This window comes from Mercenaria mercenaria, chromosome 12, assembly GCF_021730395.1.
Source record: "Mercenaria mercenaria strain notata chromosome 12, MADL_Memer_1, whole genome shotgun sequence".
Classification (NCBI taxonomy): Eukaryota; Metazoa; Mollusca; class Bivalvia; order Venerida; family Veneridae; genus Mercenaria; species Mercenaria mercenaria.
The window spans coordinates 23358324-23382376 of NC_069372.1; the positions used below are offsets into that span (position 1 = coordinate 23358324).

The 24053-nt window shown below is 35.5% G+C and overlaps 1 protein-coding gene across 6 annotated transcripts in view; it reads right to left on the minus strand.

The window, feature by feature from the left end:
• Positions 1-260: 260 nt before the first annotated feature.
• Positions 261-24053, minus strand: part of LOC123534325 (sodium-dependent dopamine transporter-like) — a 94868-nt gene continuing 71075 nt past the window's right edge. For all 6 annotated transcript variants that reach the window (XM_045316527.2, XM_045316530.2, XM_045316529.2 and 3 more), the window contains 9 exons: positions 13759-13893; positions 13034-13137; positions 12409-12533; positions 10800-10912; positions 10266-10394; positions 6989-7088; positions 6243-6343; positions 4211-4378; positions 261-3728 (listed from right to left, as the gene is read on the minus strand). In XM_045316527.2, the coding sequence (XP_045172462.2) occupies positions 3621-3728; positions 4211-4378; positions 6243-6343; positions 6989-7088; positions 10266-10394; positions 10800-10912; positions 12409-12533; positions 13034-13137; positions 13759-13893 (1083 nt within the window). In that variant the 3' untranslated portion in view covers positions 261-3620. The remainder of the gene's footprint in view (positions 3729-4210; positions 4379-6242; positions 6344-6988; positions 7089-10265; positions 10395-10799; positions 10913-12408; positions 12534-13033; positions 13138-13758; positions 13894-24053) is intronic.

A 24053-nucleotide genomic window follows, 5' to 3' on the forward strand; every position in this document is an offset into this window, starting at 1 on the left:
CTTTGAGGGGACAGTTCCAGTCATTCCCACTTTGAGGGGACAGTTCCAGTCATTAATTCCTTCTTTGAGGGGACAGTTCCAGTTATTAATGTCCACTATAAGGGGACAGTTCCCGTAACTAATTCCCACTTCAAGAGGACAGTTCCAGTCGAGCCAGCAATGCTAGAGCTGAAGTTATGTCGATAACATGTACATGTATATGAGAAATATTTTTGTTACAAGATGCGAAGATGGCATTAAAGTGAATAAAAAAAAAGAACTGTTTTTGTAATTTTTATTTCTATCTAAATACAATATATTTATATATTTGTAGTACAAATATGTTTATTGACAACATATATTTACAACAACATATATGTTCCACAATATAATAGAAAAGAATATTGTGCTGTTGAATGCACAGATAATATTTTGGCAGCAACATGTTGATGTAATACTAGAACATGTGAAGATAGATAATAGATATTCAGACCTAGCAAAATGGGCTAATAAAAAGGAAATGTTTTTAGACTGAAACTGTTTTTAACATTTCGCCATGCACGAATCCCGAGCATTATTTCCAGACTTTGAAAGATCTAAATCTAGTGAACAATGTATGACTTTGTTTAATACTTACAAGTATTTGGCATTATTTACCCTTTTGTATGAATTTACCCTGGATCATATTGGAGAAAATGCAATGCCTGTGTTCTTGATAAATGAGCTGTGCCATGGGAAAACCAACATAGTGGCTTTGCGACCAGCATGGATCCAGACCAGTCTGCGCAGTCTGGTCAGGATCCATGCTGTTTGCTAAAGGTTTCTCTATTTGCAGTAGGCTTTAAAAGCGAACAGCATGGATCCTGACCAGACTGCGCGGATGCGCATGCTGGTCTGGATCCATGCTGGACGCAAAGCCACTATGTTGGCTTTCCCATGGCACGGCTCAAATATGAGTTACCCTAGATAAATCAAATTTTGTGTTGCATTTAAAACTTACATTTACTTACGTTCATAGAATCTGTGTCAGTACTGACCTATTCTCAGTAAATGACTGACAGTTTTCCATATGAACTAAGATATTGTCTTCTGTCATTTCCCCCACAAGAACTGAGACACAATCTTGTGTCATTTCCCCATATGAACTGAGACACAGTCTTCTGTCATTTCCCCATATGAACTGAGACACAATCTTCTGTCAGTTCCCCACATGAACTGAGACACAGTCTTTCATCATTTACCCACATGAACTGAGACACAGTCTTCTGTAATTTCACCACATGAACTGAGACACGGTCTTCTGTCATCTCACCACATGAACTGAGAGACAGTCTTCTGTCATTTCACCACATGAACTGAGACACAATCTTCTGTCATTTCCCCATATGAACTGAGACGCAATCATCTGTCATTTCCCCATATGAACTGAGACACAATCTTCTGTCATTTCCCCATATGAACTGAGAGACAGTCTTAGTCTCATTTCACTAATCTTTTTCAGAAGCAAAACAATATGGATATTCTACAAAGATATTAATTTTTGTAAGTATGTTTACTGTGAAAGAATGTTTGTCGTAATGCCTATTAACTTAACATTTTGTCCACACAACATCAAATAATTGCAAAAACAGTTACATTTTTATATGTACACAACCTTAAAAAAAAACGATAACTTTTATATGCGAGTTATACTGGGGACAACACTATAGTGTAACAAGATTATGCTGTATTGGCCAATAGTATGAAAACATGAAGTTGTAACCATGGTTACCTTTCAAAAATCACAATATCTCACAGATACACAGAGATAGATGTAAAATTTATTCAAATATTTGATTATTAAAATGTATTTATTCTTCATAAATATAAATTAATTTGTCATCTGTTTGATGAAATAAAAATTTATAACTTGTATTGCAGCTAAATTTTAGTTAAGACTTTTTGAATGGATATACCAGTAGGATTTTTTTTTATAAATTCAACAGTATACACTGAACAAAATTGTCATGAGTTTCAGTGACTATATTAACGCATTTACATGCAAAGAAATGACGACAAAAAAACCCAGAATATATCCCTACCAATAAAGTATTCTTTTATGAAGTAAAAAGGGGAAACATTTTCAAGATGTCAGAATAATACCATGCACACCTGTACTTGTGCAGACAATGAAATAAAATTGTTTAAAGTCTACCTTCCTTTCAGCAACATATTTTTTCGCTTAAATTTCCCAAATATGAAAAAAAAAATGCGATTTGTTATTTTTACTATATTTTCCATTTCATTGTATAAACTTTATTTTAAGGGAATCGACAAACATGCCATCAGTTCACAGATTATGATAATACATGTATTTACAACTGTTCCAGGAGGCCTTGGATTCAGTCAAAAACCAAAAGCCTGAAAATCTGTGATGCAAAGCCTGAAATCTTTTTCCAATAGAGTTAAAGGGGGAAATTCTGGCAGTCGAAGGCAGAAACCCTGACCAGCATGAAAAATCACTGACCTGATAATTTATTTGGATATCAGTAATGGTATTATTACAAGAATGGCATATTTGCCAATGCAGACTATTATGGTTTAGCGGGGTATTTGGCAATTTTGTTCAGTGTATCGTACTGCCAGTTTCATTTACAAGCTTCAATGTTTTAAAGACTTTTATTCTTTAAAATCTGACCTATACTCTTAAGGCACAAATGTTTCAGGGTATGATTGTAAATAGCCTGTTCTGGACCTTATTTTTTTTAAAAAAAAACTGATTTAAGTTAGTGAGATCTGGTGCAAGAAAACATTGTTGATAAGTGATTTAAATAGTGTCTTCTCTGTTTAGCAATTGCCTACATACTTGTGTTAAAACTGTGCATAGAGCTAAAATCCTACAAACTTAACAATGTCACAACATCATATATTAACAACAGTAACAAACTATTTACAGCACATCTTACGGGTAGCATTCAATCAGTATTTACTGAAACAGCTACAACATGTAACAATTTATATCTTGCCAAAATTAAAAAAAAACACTTGTAACATAAACTAGTTAAATCCATTGTTATCCGGTAATACGTGTGTAGGTGCAACACGGGGGCCGTTTCACAAATGTTGCTTCATGCCCGTTTTCTTAATGCCAAAATTATAAAAAGTCATAGTTTTTCTTTGAACATGAATTTTAACTGCATAGTAACGTATATCTGAAGTAAACTGTTTACTTTTTCAGGAACGGAAACTGTTCTAGATAATGAACCAGTATAAAAATGTCTTTTTTTTTCGCCAAGTAATACGTTTTTGATTAAATATCTGTTTCTGTGTCAGAATTCTGTAGGTACTCTTGCATACATATTCAGCGCACCAAGTGTGTGCTGCTTTTATATAAAATACAAGAGTGAATATTCTTGTGAAAAAATACAACATATTACAAGTATAAACACTAACAATATCAAATTTTAATTATTGCACTTATGAACTCATTGTGAATTCGAGTGGAATATCTCCCAATGTACTCCATTCATGTCTTAAATGCACAATCCCTTTATATATCTGCATTTCAGATTTCTATTTGGTATCGCACTTTTCAGTAACACTTGCGAATGCATTTTGGCATGCTTCGTGAAAACGTTGAGGTGGCTGATTGGCCATTATTTTTAAACGTGCACGCCCACCACTCCTCCATTGACTCTGACGTCATTGTAAGCCACACCCTCGCAGTTGGCAGCATTGTCCAAGTAAGGAGTTAACAGGTAATGGAACCGCTATTGAAATTGAAGAAAACACTAAGAACATGAATACAACATGCTTTTTAGTCTGTTTCACAGGAAATGTCCAAAATAAGAAAATCGGACGATAAAATCATAAATACTGAAGACAATTATGAAGTAAAGAAATTAAGTACTGCATTCGGTTGTTTTAATTACATTCGGCTTTAAATATATTCTGAAATGTTCATAAAAGGAAAGAAACATTAATCCATTATGTCTAAAATGACTGTCGTTAGTATGTATTTTATTCCAACGGATACATTATTGATGCGAGATTTCCTCCAAATGGATGTTTAAACATGCAAGCTGTATCTAAAAACACTTCACTCGTCACTTAACTGCCACAAACACAAGACAGGTTACAGGTTCTGGTTCGAATGCCAACATAAGAAGAATTAATAAAAGCAGTAGCAAACAATAGTTTTAGCAGCATACAATCTCGTAATTATATGAAACGTTTGTCTCAAATTGATTACCTCTGAAATGGATCCTTTTGTTCTCAAGAACTGGTAGAGTGCAAAGCCAGGTATACACAATATACTCGATAAGGCAATACACCAGCCAATGAAGTTAGCCTGCCACGGATACTCGTAGGTGTCGTATTCTAGAGGAACGTAGTTCACAAGGCCAAAGATCATGATAAACTGAAACGTAAGTTGATTGTAGTAGTTCACAAGGCCAAAGATGGTGATAAACAGAAGTTAATGATAGTAGTTCATGAGGTCAGAGAACATAACAAACTGAAATACAAGCCAATCGTAGCATTTCATGAGGTCAAAGAACTTGATAAACTGAAACGTAAATTAACCGTGGCAATTCACGAGGCCAAAGATCATGATAAACAGACATAAGCGCAGCAGTTCACGAGGACAAAGATCATAATAGACAATTATACTGTTTCACGAGGTCAAAGATCCTAATAAACTGTAATATAAAAAAGACGTTAACTGTTCACGAGGCCAAAGATTATAATACTAGTAAACTGAAATATACGTTAATCATAGCAGTTCACGAGGCAAACGATCATAATAAACTGAAACAAGTTAATCATTAGCATTTCACGAGGCCAAATACAATGATAAACTGAAACAAGTAAATCATTAGCATTTCACGAGGCCAAATACAATGATAAACTGAAACATAATTTATCGTATCAGTTCGCGAGGCAAAATATCATAAAAAACTAAACTATATTTTTAATAGCATTTCACGAGGCCAATGATAATGATTAACAGAACTATAAGTTAATCATAAACATGCATAATCGTAGCTGTTCACGAGGCAAAAGTTCATAATAAACAAGCATAATCATAGCAGTTCAAGAGGCAAAAGATGAACTGAAATTTAGTTAATTTTTAGCATTTCACGAGGCCAAAAACTGATAAACTGAAACGTAAGTTAATCATATCAGTTCACGAGGAAAAAGATCATAATAAACTGAAATATACGTTAATAATTATCATTTCACGAGGCCAAAAATCATAATAAACTGATCGTAGCAGTTCATGAGGCAAAAAACAGAAATACAAGTTAATCATTAGCGTTTCATGAGGCCAAAGACAATGATAAATTGAAACACAAGTTAATCAAAGCAGTTCACGAGGCAAAAGATCATAATAAACTGAGATACATGTCAATCATTAGCATTGCACGAGGCCAAAGACAATGATAAACTGTTCCTTATAACCGAGTGTTCCTTATATCCGAGTTCCTTATAAGTGAGGTTTACTGTATACGTTAATTATAGCAGTTCACGAGGCCACAGATCATAATAAACAGACTATCGTAGAAGTTCACGAAGCCGAAGAACATAGTAAACTGAAACATAAGTTAATCGTTAGCATTGCACGAGGCAAAAGATCATAATAAACTGTAATATAAATTAATCATAGCAGTTCACGAGGCAAATAATAATAAAAACTGAAATGTAAGTTAACTGTTAGCATTTCACGATGTCAAAGATCATAATAAAGTGATCGTAGCAGTTCACGATGCCGAAGAAATTGATAAACGGAAACATAATTTAGTCATAGCAGTTCACGAGGTTAAAGCGCGTTTACATACGTGTGTTTAATGCAGCAATATATCAGGAAACGGCATACAAATGAGGACGAAACGGCATACAAATGACGACGAGTCCGCCCGCTTAGCTCAGTAGGGAGAGCGTTCGTCTACGGGTCGCGAGTTCGATCCCCGGGCGGGGCGTATGTTCTCCGTGACGATTTGATAAAAGACCTTGTGTCTGATATCATTAGACCTCCACCTCTGATAATTCATGTGGGGAAGTTGGCAGTTACTTGCGGAGAACAGGTTTGTACTTGTACAGAATCCAGAAACACTGGTTAGGTTAACTGCCCGCCGTTGCATGACTGAAATACTGTTGAAAAACGGCGTTAAACCCAAAACAAACAAAACATACAAACAAACAAATGAGGACGAAGAGCCACTTATGTATGCCATGTGATGAGTTGTCTTGAAGTTCAAGGTGACATAGTTATTACGACTTACCAGCAAGAACACCGGTGCTAGATATTTCCAAGTAACTCTCCAATAAATGCCTGGCCGAAACCCAATCATTGATTCAATATCGTTTGAGAATCTCTCAACACCTGTTCAATGGAAACATTTATTTCATATATGGGTTGTTCATGGGTTTGACAATACAATAGACTTGCCCTTAAATAAAAAACCTAAGCGGTTAAATAAGGATAAATTTATTAAATCTGGCAAAAACTGATCTAGGCAAGACTCGTTATTCTGACAATAACTTGTATTCAAAAAAAAATTCAAAGCCTCATTTTGATAGATATTACAGTAGGACTGGCTATGTATATAACAAACGGGTCATCAAAACGACATGGCCTCGTTGGATTCAGGTACTCGAACCGGAAAATATTACACCATATGTATATATTGATATTACATCAAACTTTTATATTAATGAATTGGCATATTGTTATCGGACTTTCTGGATGAAAATAAATACAGTTTATATGTCGTCCAACAGAAAAAACCCTATATTTAAAAAAAAAGGATATATATTGTACATGTATTGGAATAAAACCGGTTTTCAATGAAAAGCTTAGCCGATAGATTTAGCTTTTGAAGTTTGATATAAGTTATCATATAGTGGTTTTAACATTTTATACAATCGTGCCATTTCCTACTACACTCAATTCATTTCGAACGTTACAGTTGTGATGATGCATTACAAAAATACGGTTCCGCATTGCCTAAACACCCTATACACTTACCATATGCCCAAGAAACAGCCAAAGTTTCGAAGAAAACGGCAAACAAAATAGAATATCCGGCTGCATACTTGTCCATTAACGTCACCACGTACGCTCCACCCTGAAATATAGGTTAATGGTAGGGTGACTACGGCCAAGAAAGTCCACTATTTCTAGGGGTAAACCGGACCCAATTTTTAACAAGGCATTTTGTGTACCGAAATGTTCGTAAAAGTTTGTAGATTCTGAAAGTGCCAGCATAAATTGGCATAAATGGTGGCGAGCTGAAAAAGCCAAGATGGCCACCATATAATGAAAAAGGTACTTTTTTTTGTAAAAAATAAGGTTTTCTTCATTCACTTTTGATTAAACAAACTGCTGGCATGCATTGTTTTGTAGAATTATTGCAACACACCTATCATGAATTGTAAAACATTTAAAGGTAAAAAAAAGATGTGTCTAACGGTCAAATTTCTGCAAAAAATACAAAATTTACCCATTCATTATCACTAATTTGTAGTTTTGAAAACTAGAACTTATAAATCCTTTTGAAAGATTTCAAAGAATGACGCAAAAAGATTATCTGTTACGAAGAACGACAATTATTGATGTTTTACAGTAAAACTGCTGTAAAAGGTATGCATACTAAAGTGACTTTATATATATGCGCATTACAAGCAGGTAAACAGAAAAGTACTTGAAGAAGTTGATACATATTGATACATTGTCTAATTTTTTTCTTCAAGTTATGCAGTTATAAAAAAAACAAATTTGTGGTCAGTTTCTAGTTCTGTTTTATGTTTTGTATTCCCCAAGGATAGGGATATTTTTCCATTATGAGGTCAGAACGTCAGAATAGTTACATATTTGGTTCATTTACGGTAATTGTCTTAAATTCTGTATATTAGTACATTCATTTATATTTGTTATCATGGACACGGATAATGTCGTATTATCCATAGCCAGGTTTTCAATGCTATTCAATTATTGTGCGCATATTGCCTCAAGCAAAGATTTGCATACAAAAGTAGAGTGTACTTTTGCATGACTTGAAATATATGCACCTTGATAGAACATTATAATACGTTTTTAAAACGTTTCGACGTTGTCACTGAAATAATTAAAAGTCTAATAAATCAGTTTTACAAGAGCTGAAAAAAATAATCATCGTCATACTTTCCAAAAAATTGTATAATCATATTCGGTTTTAAATGTCAAAACTGAAAACAAATTGACACTATTACCCTGCTTAAATGTAAGAAAGATGCCAGATATAAACTATTTTTTCAAACCCTTTGTTTAATAGTTGACTGATGACCTATTCCAAAAGGGGATACGGTAGGTCGACATTTGTCGCCCCTTTTTCGTTAGAGAAAGGGGCATCGACCCTGTGATGCGTGTATGTGGTCGCACGGTCACATTTTTTTTTACAACGATGTCCCTTTTATTAGTCTGGTGAGAAATGTTCAATGGGAAGGACTCTAAGTGTGCTGGGGTTACAATTTCTCAGTGATCATTGCTAATGACCAGTGTGGAGTGATCAGAGCTCTGAGTACTTTTCACAGAACATTGATCATCTAGTAGCGTTCACTGCACCGTGAATACTGCACACTGAGTAGTATTCATGATACTGTGAGTACTGCTCACTGAGTAGTGTTCATGAAACCGTGAGTACTGCTCGCTGAGTAGTGTTCACGGCACCGTGAGTACTGCTCACTGAGTAGTGTTCACGGCACCGTGAGTACTGCTCACTGAGTAGTATTTCACGATACTGTGAGCACTGCTCACTGAGTAGTGTTCATGGAACCGTGAGTACTGCTAACTGAGTAGTGTTCACGGCACCGTGAGTACTGCTTACTGAGTAGTATTTCACGATACTGTGAGCACTGCTCACTGAGCTGTGTTCATGGAACCGTGAGTACTGCTCGCTGAGTAGTGTTCACGGCACCGTGAGTACTGCTCGCTGAGTAGTATTCACGATACTGTGAGCACTGCTCACTGAGTAGTGTTCACAGTATCGTGAGTAGTGTTCACGGCACCGCGAGTAGTGCTCACTGAGCAGTGTTCACGGCGCCGTGAGTACTGCTCACTGAGTAGTGTTCACGGCGCCATGAGTACTGCTCACTGAGTAGTGTTCACGATACTGCTCACTGAGTAGTGTTCACGATACTGTGAGTACTGCTCATTGAGTAGTGTTAAAGGCACTGTGAGTACTGCTCACCGTGTAGCATTCACGGTACTATGAGGACAGTTCACCAAGAATGAACTTATGGAGATGTTTTTGCATAAATTATTTTGAAATCTGAAAACTGTCCTGAAATCATATGCTAAATATATACTTTTAATTAACCGATATTTGAGTTTTATGATTCTTTGACCTTAAATCTGCATAATAATCTTAGGCAATTTATGTTAAAAGGATACTCATAAAATCTGACTTATCGCAGTAAAATATTAAACAGAAAAATAATTAAAATTTATATGAAAATGTAGACATTAAGCTGTGTTTGAACATCGTAGTCATCATTACTTCTGTTGCGGCCATCTTGGACGCCTTCTTAGATTTTTCAGATCGCCACCATTTATGCAAATTTATGCCGTCAGCCTGATAAATTTCACACCTTTACGAACATTTTGGTATATAACTTGCCTTGTTAAAAATTGGGTTCGGGTTCAACTTTTTGAATGGCCTAATTGTCGCACTACCATGAGAGTTTTCACTTTTGGACGGTTGACGGTCCTGTATATGTATCATGGCGCAAAATGGTAAAGTAATCTTTTGTAAGATAGCTCCCGACTTAACCCTTATCATGCTGCATACGGTTGATTCTGCCTTTGCGAACAGTGCAGATCATGATCAGCCTGCACATCCGTGCAATCTGGTCATGACCTGCACTGTACAGTCTGGTCATGACCTGCACCGTGCAGTCTGATCATGACCTGCACTGTTTGCCATTCAGTCAGTCTCTTTTTTGTATGCACCCCTTTTTACAGTTAATGGTAATGTCCAAATGAAAGATGGACAAGTTCATTATAGAATTTAGCAGGGTGAGGGTTAATACGAATCTAATGTCGAATGGTGTGGTTCTCTGTAGGACCGTTTCATTATAAGATAGAAACATGGAAGACACAGAGAGCTTCCGAATCTTGGAGAAAACAAAACTACGAACCCTGAAGCTCTTCAAAAGTATTAGTACTTGAGACAGTATGTCATATAAATATACTTTTACTTGAACAATTATATTCTTCATAAAATGACAGTCGTTTATAATTTGCATTATTTGTTTAACTGACTTACCTGTGATACAAAAGAAAGTCCGATAATAAAGTATACACCAAAGAGTACAGCTACAAATATCTCTCTGTGCTTGCGAAGTATGGGGAACTCGTCAGACAACGCTGTAATAATGGCTTCTGAACCTCCAAACTGTAAATAAACAACATCTAAACTATTTTAAAATGATTATGAACAATTGCATAAATGACTAAGTACAAATTTAAAGCTATGTATTTATGACTAAGAAAAAAGAACGTCGCCTAAAGCACACTAGTTCATTTGTATATTTTGTTCTCTTCATTGTATACGATTACAATGTAATGAAATGTAATGTGATAATAAAATAGAGTAATGTATGACACACACACACACACACATTTGAGCTTAAAATAAAGAATAACGTTCACCTTAATATTCACATATAAGTTTATAATAAACACATTGATTGTACACAATTGAAGTCATGTTCCTCGGAATCCTGAAGCGTAGTCATAAATGATAGATCAGTCAGTACGAAACAAATTGAGTACTAAACAGTGTAACATCTGAACATACCGAACTGTCAAGCCCAAGTGTAAGCAACATAAGGAAGAAAATGATAGCCCAGAACGTTGATCCGGGTAACGTCGCGATCGCCATAGGATAAGCTTCAAACACAAGTCCTGGACCTGAAACAGTTGGCATAATACGATGGTTATGTTTTCAACCGCTAGCTTCAAACACAAGAATAAGATCAAAACCGGCCAAAAGACGTAAATTTAAGATCGCTGTCGCCAAAGTAGCTTCAGACACAAGCCCTGGTATCAATAATTGTGTCCCAATCAGCTTAACAAGGCAAGGAAGTCATATGTGAGATGTTTTTATTTATTCTTTAAGTTCGACAAGGCTTTAAATTGTATGTTAAAAACAGATGAAACAGCTATTCAAATAAATATTATCTGCATACTTACATTGTTAGAAAAACATTACATTACTAAAGGGAGGTAATAAAAACAATGAATTTAATAATACTTTCTATGTTAATGACTATTCAAACCTTTCATAAAATTAGAGAAAACAATTATTAGAAATAGGATTTAGCAATAAATTGGTATATTTTCTGTTCATAGCAAAAACAAATGTGGCAGCTATATTATCAACCCTTTAAGTATCAGTAACAATGTTAACTTTATTACCAAAAATATATTTTACAAAATCTGTACCGAACTAGAACTGTGTCCATGGGACAAAGATGCCCCACTACATGACAAAGGACACAGATCAACTTTGGGAAAACAATATGCGCGACAAAACATTAAAATGACATTTTTTTCCTAGGTCAGGGGCCATAAACTCCTACAATACTGAATGAATCCGGGCGCGAAACCCCAGGTGCACAACTGCACATGCTGACCAACATTCCTGTAAACTTTGGTGACTCTAGGTCAAACACTTTTGGAGCTACGCGCGACACAACATTAAAATGACCAATTTTTAACTAAGTCAGGGGCCATAACTCCTACACGACTGAATGAATCCGGACGCTAAACCCCAGGTGCACAACTACACATGCTGACCAACATTCCTGTAAACTTAGGTGACTCTAGGTCAAATACTTTTGGAGCTACGCGCGACACAACATTAAAATGACCAATTTTTAACTAACTCAGGGGCCATAACTCCTACACGACAGAATGAATCCGGGCGCGAAACCCCAGGTGCATAACTGCACATGCTGACCAACATTTTTGTAAACTTTGGTGACTCTAGGTCAAATACTTTTGGAGCTACGCGCGACACAACATCAAAATGACCAATTTTTTACTAAGTCAGGGGCCATAACTCCTACATGACTGAATTAATCCGGACGCGAAACTCCAGGTGCAAAACTACACATGCTGACCAACATTCCTGTAAAGTTTTGTGACTCTATGTCAAATACTTTTGGAGCTAGGCGCGACACAACATTCTCGGAAGGACGGACGGACAAGGGCAAATCTATATGCCCCCCACCCCCCAAAGTGGGGGCATAAAAAATGTTGCTTTAATTACTGTTTTGACTATAATGTGTTATGGCTGCATCAGGATGAATAATTATTAATATGTTTATCTTAATATCCAGTACATTTTACCTTTTTACTACATAAATTAAAGCTCTCATGAAATTTGATGTAACTAAACATACCTTCCGTAGCGACGGTTTCTATGCTCACTTTTGCCCTGTCCGCCATGTAACCAAGGATCATAAAAATCACAAATCCAGAAAAGAAGCTGGTGCAGCAATTCACCATGCTTGTAATTATTGCATCTCTACAAATAAAGAAGAGGGTCATCGACACAAAAGATATTTAACAATTGAGTATTTTCTAAATTTGCAACTTTTGATATAGATTTGAACGCACGTCCCATTCACAAAAATAAGAGTACATGTACTCTATTTCAAAAGAGAAGACTTCGCAATCTTTGACCAAAGTGGAAGAAAGTAGTCTTGCACGACACTGTGGAGTATTGATTTAGTACTACATCTTTGTGTAGGTCATCACTTGAGATGTTCCTAAACATTAAACTTGACACCCCTCCTCCTACACACGTGCAGACTCCTTCTCCCCACCACCACAGCGAATTAATATTAATATAAAGTTATTAAAAATGTATTTGTAAGGTAAGTATCCCATTTATCGTATTTGTAGTATTACTCTTATTTTTGAATGCAAAGACGAATAAACCTTTAACCTTTACCGTATTAGATTTATATATTTTCAAAAAAAGAAGGAAAACATATTTCTTAAAAAAAAGCATGAGGACCTTACCGGTATACATTATTATTTCTTTTATTGTAGCTGGCAAATGCGAGTAACACACCGAAACCTGGTCCCAACGAGAAGAAAACTTGTGTCCCTGCATCAATCCACACCTGATAATGAGGGGAATACATAGGTAAAGTTACACTATATAACCTTAGTTGAAACTCAATGTCTCGATCTCGCTTATCTCAAGGCTATCTCACGGATTTTTCCAAGTCTCGACCCGAAAACGCGTGCACAAAATATAATTGAGCCTTGCCATGAGAAAACCAACATAGTGGGTTTGCGACCAGCATGGATCCAGACCAGCCTGCGCATCCGCGCAGTCTGGTCAGGATCCATACTGTTCGCTAACAGTTTCTCTAATTCCAATAGGCTTTGAAAGCGAACAGCATGGATCCTGATCAGACTGCGCGGATGCGCAGGCTGGTCTGGATCCATGCTGGCCGCAAACACACTATGTTGGTTTTCTCATGGCACGGCTCAATTTCAGGTCGAATTCCGGTTATCTCGAAGTAAAACGCTCGATGCTTTGGAATTCGAGATAGCGAGTTTCAAATGCATTTCTTTACTAAAGGGTTCAATTTTGACTCTCCAATTCGGAGAACTTTTGGTGAATTTAAGTTACTTTACTTACATTGATCATGTTAAAACCAGCAAATTAAATAAATCGTTTTGAAAGGAGATATATATCTATTTAAGTAAGTCTGTATAAAGCAGCTTTTTCATACCCCTGACGTTGCCAGTCTTGTTACGTTTGGTCGAAGGTAGTATTTGACACCATCTGCGGCCCCTGGTAGAGTGGCCCCACGTATCAATAAAATAAACAGCACTACATAGGGAAACAAAGCTGTGAACCATACAACCTGAAATACACAGGGGAGCAAAGCTGTAAAATTACAGAGTGTAATGCATAGGGAAACAAAGCTGAACACATACAACCTGTAACGCATAGGGAAAAAAGGTGTAAACATACAACCTGTAATGCATAGGGAAACAAGGCTGTAAATATACAACCTGTAACGCATAGGGAAACAAGTCTGTAAATATACAGCCTGTAATGCATAGGGACCCAAAGCTGTACACATACAACCTGTAACACATAGGGAAACAAGGCTGTAAATATACAACCTGTAATGCATATGGAACCAAAGCTGTAAACATACAACCTGTAACGCATAGGGAAACAAGGCTGTAAATATACAACCTGTAATGCATAGGAAAACAAAGCTGTAAACATACAACCTGTAACACATAGGGAAACAAGGCTGTAAATATACAACGTGTAATGCATAGGGAAACAAAGTTGTTAACCATACAACCTGTAACACATAGGGAAACGAGGCTGAAAACATACAACCTGTAATACATAGGAAAACAAAACTGTAAACATACAACCTGTAATGCATAGGGATACAAAGTTGTTAACCATACAACCTGTAATACATAGGGAAACGAGCTGTAAACATACAACCTGTAATACATAGGGAAACACAGCTGTAAATATACAACCTGTAACACACAGGGAAACGCGGCTGTAAATATACAACCTGTAATACACAGGGAAACACGGCTGTAAATATACAACCTGAAACACATAGGGAAACACGGCTGTAAATATACAACCTGAAACACATAGGGAAACACGGCTGTAAATATACAACCTGAAACACATATATAGGGAAACACGGCTGTAAACCAAACATATTATTATGAACACATCATAAACACATCATTCTACCGAAACTGACCCAGATTATATACAGTTTTCTCACAAGATATATAAACGCCATGATTTATATCTATACAAAACTTTAAATTACATGAGTATATGATGTTAATATGTCAATAATACATTGATTTTCTGTTGCACTGTTTAAAACTTTAAAGAAATTTCTGTGTGTCTCGTACCTATTTTGCTTTCAGGCTCTCAGACTTAATTTGATGTTTAACCTTTAGGAAAGCAGCATAATTCTCATCCGGCTATTATAATGTAACTATGGACCTTTGTTGTTTTTTCTTTCTTTCATAGTATAAATAATAACACTTTCATATGAGTTCTTGTGTGTCGAACCATCAGATTTAATCATTTGAACAATCATGATTTTAAGAGGCATATAAATTAACATTTTTCAAAGTGACTGTTTTTATAGGAGTTATGCTCTTATGATATTTATACTAGTATACAGTAAAAGGCATATTATATCAATACGCTATATTCAATAAAGGGACTTACACAACCTAACCAAACAAACGCTATGTTTCAAAAGTCGTTGCCATCCTCTGAAACCAACGGGTTTTTGTTTGTTTGTTTGTTTGTTTGTTTAACGCCGTTTTTCAACAGTATTTCAGTTATGTAACGGCGGGTTGTTAACCTAACCAGTGTTCTTGGATTCTGTACCAGTAAAAACCTGTTCTCCGCAAGTAAATGGTAAATGTCAATTTCTCCACATAAATCAGAGGTGGAGGACGAATGATTTCAGACACAATGTCTTTTATCAAATCGTCACGGAGATCATACGCCCCGCCCAGGGATCGAACTCACGACCCCGCGATCCGTAGATCTACACTCTCCCTGTTGAGCTAAGCAAGAGGGCAAGAAACCGACGTTTAGTTAATTTTCCATTAAGGAAAAAAAAAACACGAAAAGAGTACTCAATAATAGATAATAAGAATTTAAAGCTTAATGAACCCGAAATCCAAATCTACGATATATTTCACACCAAAAAAAAATCAAATTTCCATACAAACTCTAAAACGTTTAAAGTTATTTTCATCTGATTTCACCTTATTACACCTGTTTCCTTAGTCGAATCAATCACCATGTCTCTTTTGAAAATTGTAATAAACGGCTATATAACTTTATATAAACTTTAAAGCTATGCAAATTATAATACAAAAAAAACCCATACACTTTGAAATTAGACAGCATTTGTCACTGTTTTGAAAACAAACAAAAAAAAAAAAAAAAAACCAAAAAACACTAAAATTACTATTTCCGTTAGATATATTTATGACAATTAAAATTATTTGTACTGAACTATAAGTATGTTTTCATATTAATACGAAAATACATCGATTTTAACCTATTGCCTTATCCAATATGATTTTTGGATGGGTACCGACATATTATACAGAACAACGTTACTAATAACATTCATATGAACTGCCTTCTAAAATCTTTAAAAGAGAGGTGCTTAAAAGTGGCTACCTTTGCATGAATGAATTATCAACCATCTGTAAATGGTATTCATGGACCATATCATGATTTATTACATACTCATTTAAAAACTCTATTAAGATTCAATGGAAACTGAAACATCAATATTTTTCCATACTGACGTTCAAATTTCATATAGGGTGTTAGACGTCATTTGTGACGTCCGTTTCATGTATGTCGTCTTTCACGACGATATTTTCAATTTCACTCAGGCTTTATAACAGATTCATATAATTTATTTAATAATTTTAAGTGTAGATGCGTATGTAATAAAAAGATTATTAGTTTTGCATCTAGAAAATACGCACTCGTTCTTTCGCGGAATAATATTGCGTTCCTAAAGTCGCGCAGTATTTCCGCTGCAGAACCCATGCACATTCTCGATACAAATCTAATAGCGAGCGTAGCTCGCGAGCAATTGCGCGAAGCGCAATTGCGAGCGCGTAGCTCGCCTTACGGCAATGTGTAGGCGAATATAACAAAGGTGTGCCGAATGGGGCAAAGTGATGTAGCTGAAAAATTTTCCTCTCGTCTGGGCGCCGCCATTTTGGGTGCCGCCATTTTGTTCTACTTCCGTCAAAGTCGGGAAAATTGTGTTTTTTTTTTTGTCTTTTTTTTTAATTTTATATTTGAGTTACAATCTCTATGTTCATTAGGTGTCTTTATTTTCAAAAAAGTTATGTTATGGAAATAATTTCAATTTTGCTTTTATTTACAAAGTGCGTGTCCCTAGAGGACCGGTGCTCACAGGAAATGCTTTGTTGGCAGTGAATACAGAACTTCATTTGATTGCTGAATATTATCCATCACTCAAAAAGAATGCAAGAAAGATTTCCAGTTGGTAGAAAAAAATATGATTTTCTTTTAAAAGATCAAGCATTGGCCAGAAAATGGGATAAAATGTCATAAATAAGCATAAAGCCATAAGAACGCCACAAACAGGTAATGACGTCACCGTGACACCGGCTTTCCATAAATTTTGCAACGTATGATATTCGCTGTTACAGGTATAATGACACTAAATTTTTGTTTCTTTTCAAGTGAATAGGTTCTCGGAATTGTTTTAAGCAGTGAATAGTTTCTTTGCGGTTTAAGCTACGCTCGCTCAGAGGCTTTGCCTTTTTCATATTAACCTATAATTATATACTGTCATAACAAGTATAAAATATAAGCTAATAGTGATACTGCGCTTGAAACTGGAAACAATAAGTAAAGGTAAATATTGCGTTCCTAAAGTCGCGCAGTATTTCCGCTGCAGAACTCATGCATATTTCTCGATACCAATCTAATAACCTACAATTATATACTGTCATAATAAATATAATCTAATAGTGATACTGCGCTTGAAATAATCTACTGCGAACTGGAAACACTTATGCGTTCCTAAAGTCACGCAGTATTTCCGCTGCAAAACTCGTGCATATTTCCCGATACAAATCTAATAACCTATAATTATAATAATTATACTGTCATAACAAATATAATCTATTGCGAACTGGAAACACTAAGTACAGGTATTGTACTGTAAGTACAGGTTAGTCAGTTAATGATATTGCTTCTTAATTGGTCTGGGTATTTAAGGAGGTAGGTTACCTTCATATTTGTATATGCGCATGTCCAACCGGAAGCTAACGTGACGATTTACGACGACGTTTACGACAAACTAAATGTGTTTGTATATTCATTCTTCTGAAAACAAATCTTGAACTTGTCTTCGATCTGATGCTTTATGGTATAATAATGCAGAAATAATGAATAAATTGCCGCAGAAACGCTTCAAAACAATTTTGCCTTAAAGTGACGTCATTGACGTCATGACGTTACGTGTCAGTTACCGCGCAAAATTAATAGCTTTTATCTTGAAAGTACGTAATTCTGTACATTTTCTTTATTTTTACTATTTTCAAATAACCATTATTTGCTGAAATATTTTTATGAGTCTTTTGCTCTGAATAATAATCAATATTTTGCTTCTTTTGTGTAGTTATATTGAAATGTTATGTGGAATGTAAGAAAATGGATGATGGCAACCAATGTTATTTGGAATATAGTTGGGTGAAAGATTACTTGTTACGGCCATTATAAAATAAAAAGTCTAGCAGTTTGATTTGTAATACCTATTTTTCAGGTTCCGTTGATAATTTGTTACTTTTATACTAAAACTAAAATCTAAAATTGTTCAGATTTCAGTAGAAAATTGTGGTTTCTTGAATTGAATTGATGTTACCATGGAAACGAAGCCCGTGACCTATGTATCTAGATGTAAAATTCAAAAGCGTTGGTCTATTTAAGAAACACAGCTTCGGCTTTTTATTTTCATTTCAACAATATCCATGAGAATAATAGCACCACGCTGAACGATTTTTCCATGAAAAATGGCAGACGAGGTGTACTGCTGTACGTATTCCAAGCTGTGAAATTTGTTTGAATAAATGCAAATAACACGAAAATGTCACCTACGTTAGAAATAATATGTTTTAAAGCTACATCAACTAGAAAGATAATCTTATTCAATATGTTTTTAAAGAATTTACGACAAAAAGCAAGACATAAGCTATTTTAAACATCTCTGTTGCCATGGTTACTTTAAAATTTAAGAAAAATAGGGTACCATGTAAAGTGCTTGGTATTTTGCTAATAATATTACCCAAATATTTTATGTTGGTCATTAACAGAATGGCACTGAAGCCGTCGAAAACCCCTATTTTTATACATAGTTGTTTAAAAATGAGAGAAAATGCGTTACCATGGAAACACGAGCCCCGCGACATATACATTTTAAGCTTATATTAGAAAGATAACGTGCAAACCAGTAAAATTATCAACTATGCAGACTTCTACGGATATCAATGAAACTAAAATACACTGAAAAGTGTAAAATATCCGTATTTTCCTTCTTCTTTCAATATGAAATAGCTTTGGAGGGTCATGTTCTTCGAACCTGGATGAAAATTGAACTTGAAGGGACAGAGACAAACGAAATTGAGATTGTAGCAGTTAAAACTTCATATTACACGAAATGCAATAACATGCTGCGGTTGAACTAATTTGAATTTACCCTTGTAACAAGGTAACCTACCTCCTTAAGTGATAAAACGCATTCGAAACATTGACCCTGATGTCAGTACTAAACCGCACTTTCAATTAGCAACGGAAATACTTGTTTTCCTTTGAAACGACCATTTCTTTGCCAGTTATTACAATATATTTACACACTCATAGTCATTATGCAAAGTAGCTTCTACAAGCACAATATTTTATTTACTAACTTAAATCTCGTAATTGTTTTCCTAGCGGAAAGTAGTCTATTTTGAAAATGATGTTTGCTGACCAAACAGCGTAATACAGTGATATGGACGCATTGAACCCTTTATGACGATGAATGCATACGATTCCAATGATTCCAATAAAGTTAATGTAGCTACGATTTTAACAGAACACACCATCACAAAATACAAAATAATAAATAAATGAGCCGTGCCATGGGAAAACCAACATAGTGGCTTTGCGACCAGCATGGATCCAGACCAGCCTGCGCATCCGCGCAGTCTGGTCAGGATCCATGCTGTTCGCTAACAGTTTCTCCAATTCCAATAGGCTTTAAAAGCGAACAGCATGGAGCCTGACCAGACTACGCGGATGCGTAGGCTGGTCTGGATCCATGCTGGTCGCACACCCACTATGTTGGTTTTCTCATGGCACGGCTCAAATACCATCGCTGATTAATAACATCTAATACGATATCGTGACATTTTAATTGCCTTTTCTCTCAAATATTTACTTATGTGACATTGGGGCATATTTCAAGCGGCCAAGACGATAAGCGGTCAAATATATATACCGCATTGTTTGAATAATAATAGAAAAAATAATTTAGACTTTAAAACCGACGGGTTCTCTTCGTTACGCAGTCTTGGTTTTATGCGACGAACTAATGGAATCACGGGATCTACGACGTAACCAAATATTTGCATTTCCTTCATCTATCAAGAAAATTTCTCTTTTATGTCCAAATGATGCTGAAAGCCTTGTGACGTCACACTATCAACTGATAAATTTCGCGCGTTCGCACTTAAACAGGCCTATATTATTGGCCTCATTTGCATTAGATCAAGTATGGTTTTTTAGATTTTAACCCGAAAGCAATTTTAATCACGACAATATTGGACGATGTTTGTAACTAGTAATGGGTTCCTAGTGTTTTTGATGCGTCTGCGATGGTAATAAAGAGGGAAAACTGAATATCGCAGACGAGATCGTGTGAACATGATGATAATGTCGTTTGGCAAAACTCGGTTAAATGTAACGAATTTATGGTCACTGAGTGTTCATTTTCGACAAATTACTCAGGGAAAACATAATTGTAAATGATATACATGGTCGCTTTCTTTTTCATCTCTGAAAGTTAAAAAAAGAGTGATATCACATTAGGCACCGGCGTTGTGTTTTAATGTAATAATTGCACCACTAGAGCCATGATTTTGACTAGATAGGATCTAAAAACAGATATGGAATTTCAAAACACTTGCAACGTGAGTGTCTGAGTGGATGTACGTTACTGAATTTAAGATCATTGAAAAGCTTGTAACGATGTAATCTGTTTTATTGTGCGCCATAGAAAGACGTATTTGTTTGTTTTTGGTTTAACGCCATTTTTAAATCGACTTTTCGAAGAAAAAGTACAGCTATTGCACTCACCCAAGCGTCGGCGTCGGCATCGCCGTTGGTTAAAGTTTTTGATAAATTCAAATATCTCTGTTACTATCAAAGCTTTTGACTTGAAACTTACAATAGTTATTTACTATCAAAGTCTACACCAGGAGAAACACTCCCCATAACTCTGGTTTGAATTTTGACAGAGTTATGCCTCTTTTTTACTTAGAATGTTTTGGTTAAAGTTTTATAAAGTTTTACTCACAAAGCTCTAAATCAAGCACTGTAAAAAGTCGAGCGTGCTGTCTTACGGACAGCTCTTGTTCATCATTATTTCAGTTATGTAACGGCGGGCAGTTAACCTAACCAGTGTTCCTGGATTCTGTACCAGTAAAAACCTGTTCTCCGCAAGTAACTGCCAACTTCTCCCCACATGAATCAGAGGTGGAGGACGAATGATTTCAGACACACTGTCTTTTATCAAATCGTCACGGAGAACATAGACCCTGCCCGGGATCGAACTCACGACCCCGCGATCCGTAGATCTGCGCTCTCCCTATTGAGCTTAGCGGGCGGGCTGAAAGACGTATTTGACGAAACAACAAGTGTAATATAATTGCTCTTGGTGGGAAAAAAAAGCTTTTGACATTTTTTTTGTTCAAATAAGCATTTCTTTCGTTACCTTTTTTTAAAATTTTTCGCCCGAAAGGACTTTATATGTGATGGCGCTGCTAGTCCATATGTCCGCCCCTCTGTCAGCAATTTTCTTTCCCCTAGTAACTTAAGACTGGATTGACCTATTAATATACTAGTACACGTAAATGGCACATTGTACATGGGTAGCGAATGGACCCATCCTGTTAGTTTGAGGTCAGTAGGTCAAAGGTCAAGGTCACAATGACTGTTATCACAAAAACTGTTTCCGTTTAATATTGTAAGAATGCATTCACTTACGATTTCCAAACTGTGAATGTGTCTTCGCTTTGTAATATATTATTGCTCTTGATAAAGGTGAAAAGATGAGTTTTCTTTATATTGTTCATAACGAAATAAGTGAAAAGGAATACATTTATTTGTTTGTTTTGCTTCTGTTGACATATGTCTGTTGGCAAATAATATATATAATGTACATATCTGTTGCTACATGTCTGTTGGCAAATAATATATACAATGTACAGATCTGTTGCTACATGTCTGTTGGCAAATAATATATACAATGTACAGATCTGTTGCTACATGTCTGTTGGCAAATAATATATACAATGTACAGATCTGTTGCTACATGTCTGTTGGCAAATATATATACAATGTACAGATCTGTTGACATATCTGTTGTACATGTGTCTGTTGCTACATGTCTGTTGGCAAATAATAATACAATGTACAGATCTGTTGCTACATGTTGTTGCAAATATATACAATGTACAGATCTGTTGCTACATGTCTGTTGTACAATGCACAGATCTGTTGTTACATGTCTGTTGGCAAATAATATATACAATGTACAGATCTGTTGCTACATGTCTGTTGGCAAATAATATATACAATGCACAGATCTGTTGCTGCATGTCTGTTGGCAAATAATATATACGATGTACAGATCTATTGCTACAAGTCTGTTGGCAAATAATATATACAATGTACAGATCTGCTGCTACATGTCTGTTGGCAAATAATATAGACAATGTACAGATCTGTTGCTACATGTCTGTTGTACAATGTACAGATCTGTTGCTACATGTCTGTTGGCAAATAATATATACAATGTACAGATCTGTTGCTACATGTCTGTTGTACAATGTACAGATCTGTTGCTACATGTCTGTTGGCAAATAATATATACAATGTACAGATCTGTTGCTACATGTCTGTTGGCAAATAATATATACAATGTACAGATCTGTTGCTACAAGTCTGTTGTACAATGTAAGATTTGCTACATGTCTGTTGGCAAATAATATATACAATGTACAGATCTGTTGCTACATGTCTGTTGGCAAATAATATACAATGTACGATATGTGCTACATGTCTGTGCAATAATATAAAATGTACAGATCTGTTGCTACATGTCTGTTGGCAAATAATATATACAATGTACAGATATGTTGCTACATGTCTGTTGTACAATGTACAGATCTGTTGCTACATATATCTGTTGGCAAATAATATATACAATGTACAGATATGTTGCTACATGTCTGTTTTACAATGTACAGATCTATTGCTACATGTCTGTTGGCAAATAATATATACAATGTACAGATCTGTTGCTACATGTCTGTTGGCAAATAATATATACAATGTACAGATCTGTTGCTACATGTCTGTTGGCAAATAATATATACAATGTACAGATATGTTGCTACATGTCTGTTGGCAAATAATATATACAATGTACAGATCTGTTGCTACATGTCTGTTGTACAATGTACAGATCTATTGCTACATGTCTGTTGGCAAATAATATATACAATGTACAGATATGTTGCTACATGTCTGTTGTACAATGTACAGATCTATTGCTATATGTCTGTTGGCAAATAATATATACAATGTACAGATCTGTTGCTACATGTCTGTTGGCAAATAATATATACAATGTACAGATATGTTGCTACATGTCTGTTGTACAATGTACAGATCTGTTGCTACATGTCTGTTGGCAAATAATATATACAATGTACAGATCTGTTGCTACATGTCTGTTGGCAAATAATATAAACAATGTAAAGATCTATTGCTACATGTCTGTTGGCAAATAATATATACAATGTACAGATCTGTTGCTACCTGTCTGTTGGCAAATAATATATACAATGTACAGATCTGTTATCATATGTCTTTTTGCAAGCAATGTATTCAAAGAATGAATATGCTGAAACATATATGTTTGCAAGTAATATACACAACGTACACATCTGTTGGCACATTATACATACAACGTATAGACCTTTTAACACATGTCTGTTTGCAAATGAAATACACAACGTATAGACCTGGTGACACATGTCTGTTTGCAAATATCATGCACAACGTATAGACCTGTAGACACATGGTTGCTTTCAAAAAATACAAACAACGTACAGACATATGTATGTTCGCAAATAATATACATAACGTCTATATATTTTCAAGCGCAAATGCAAATAC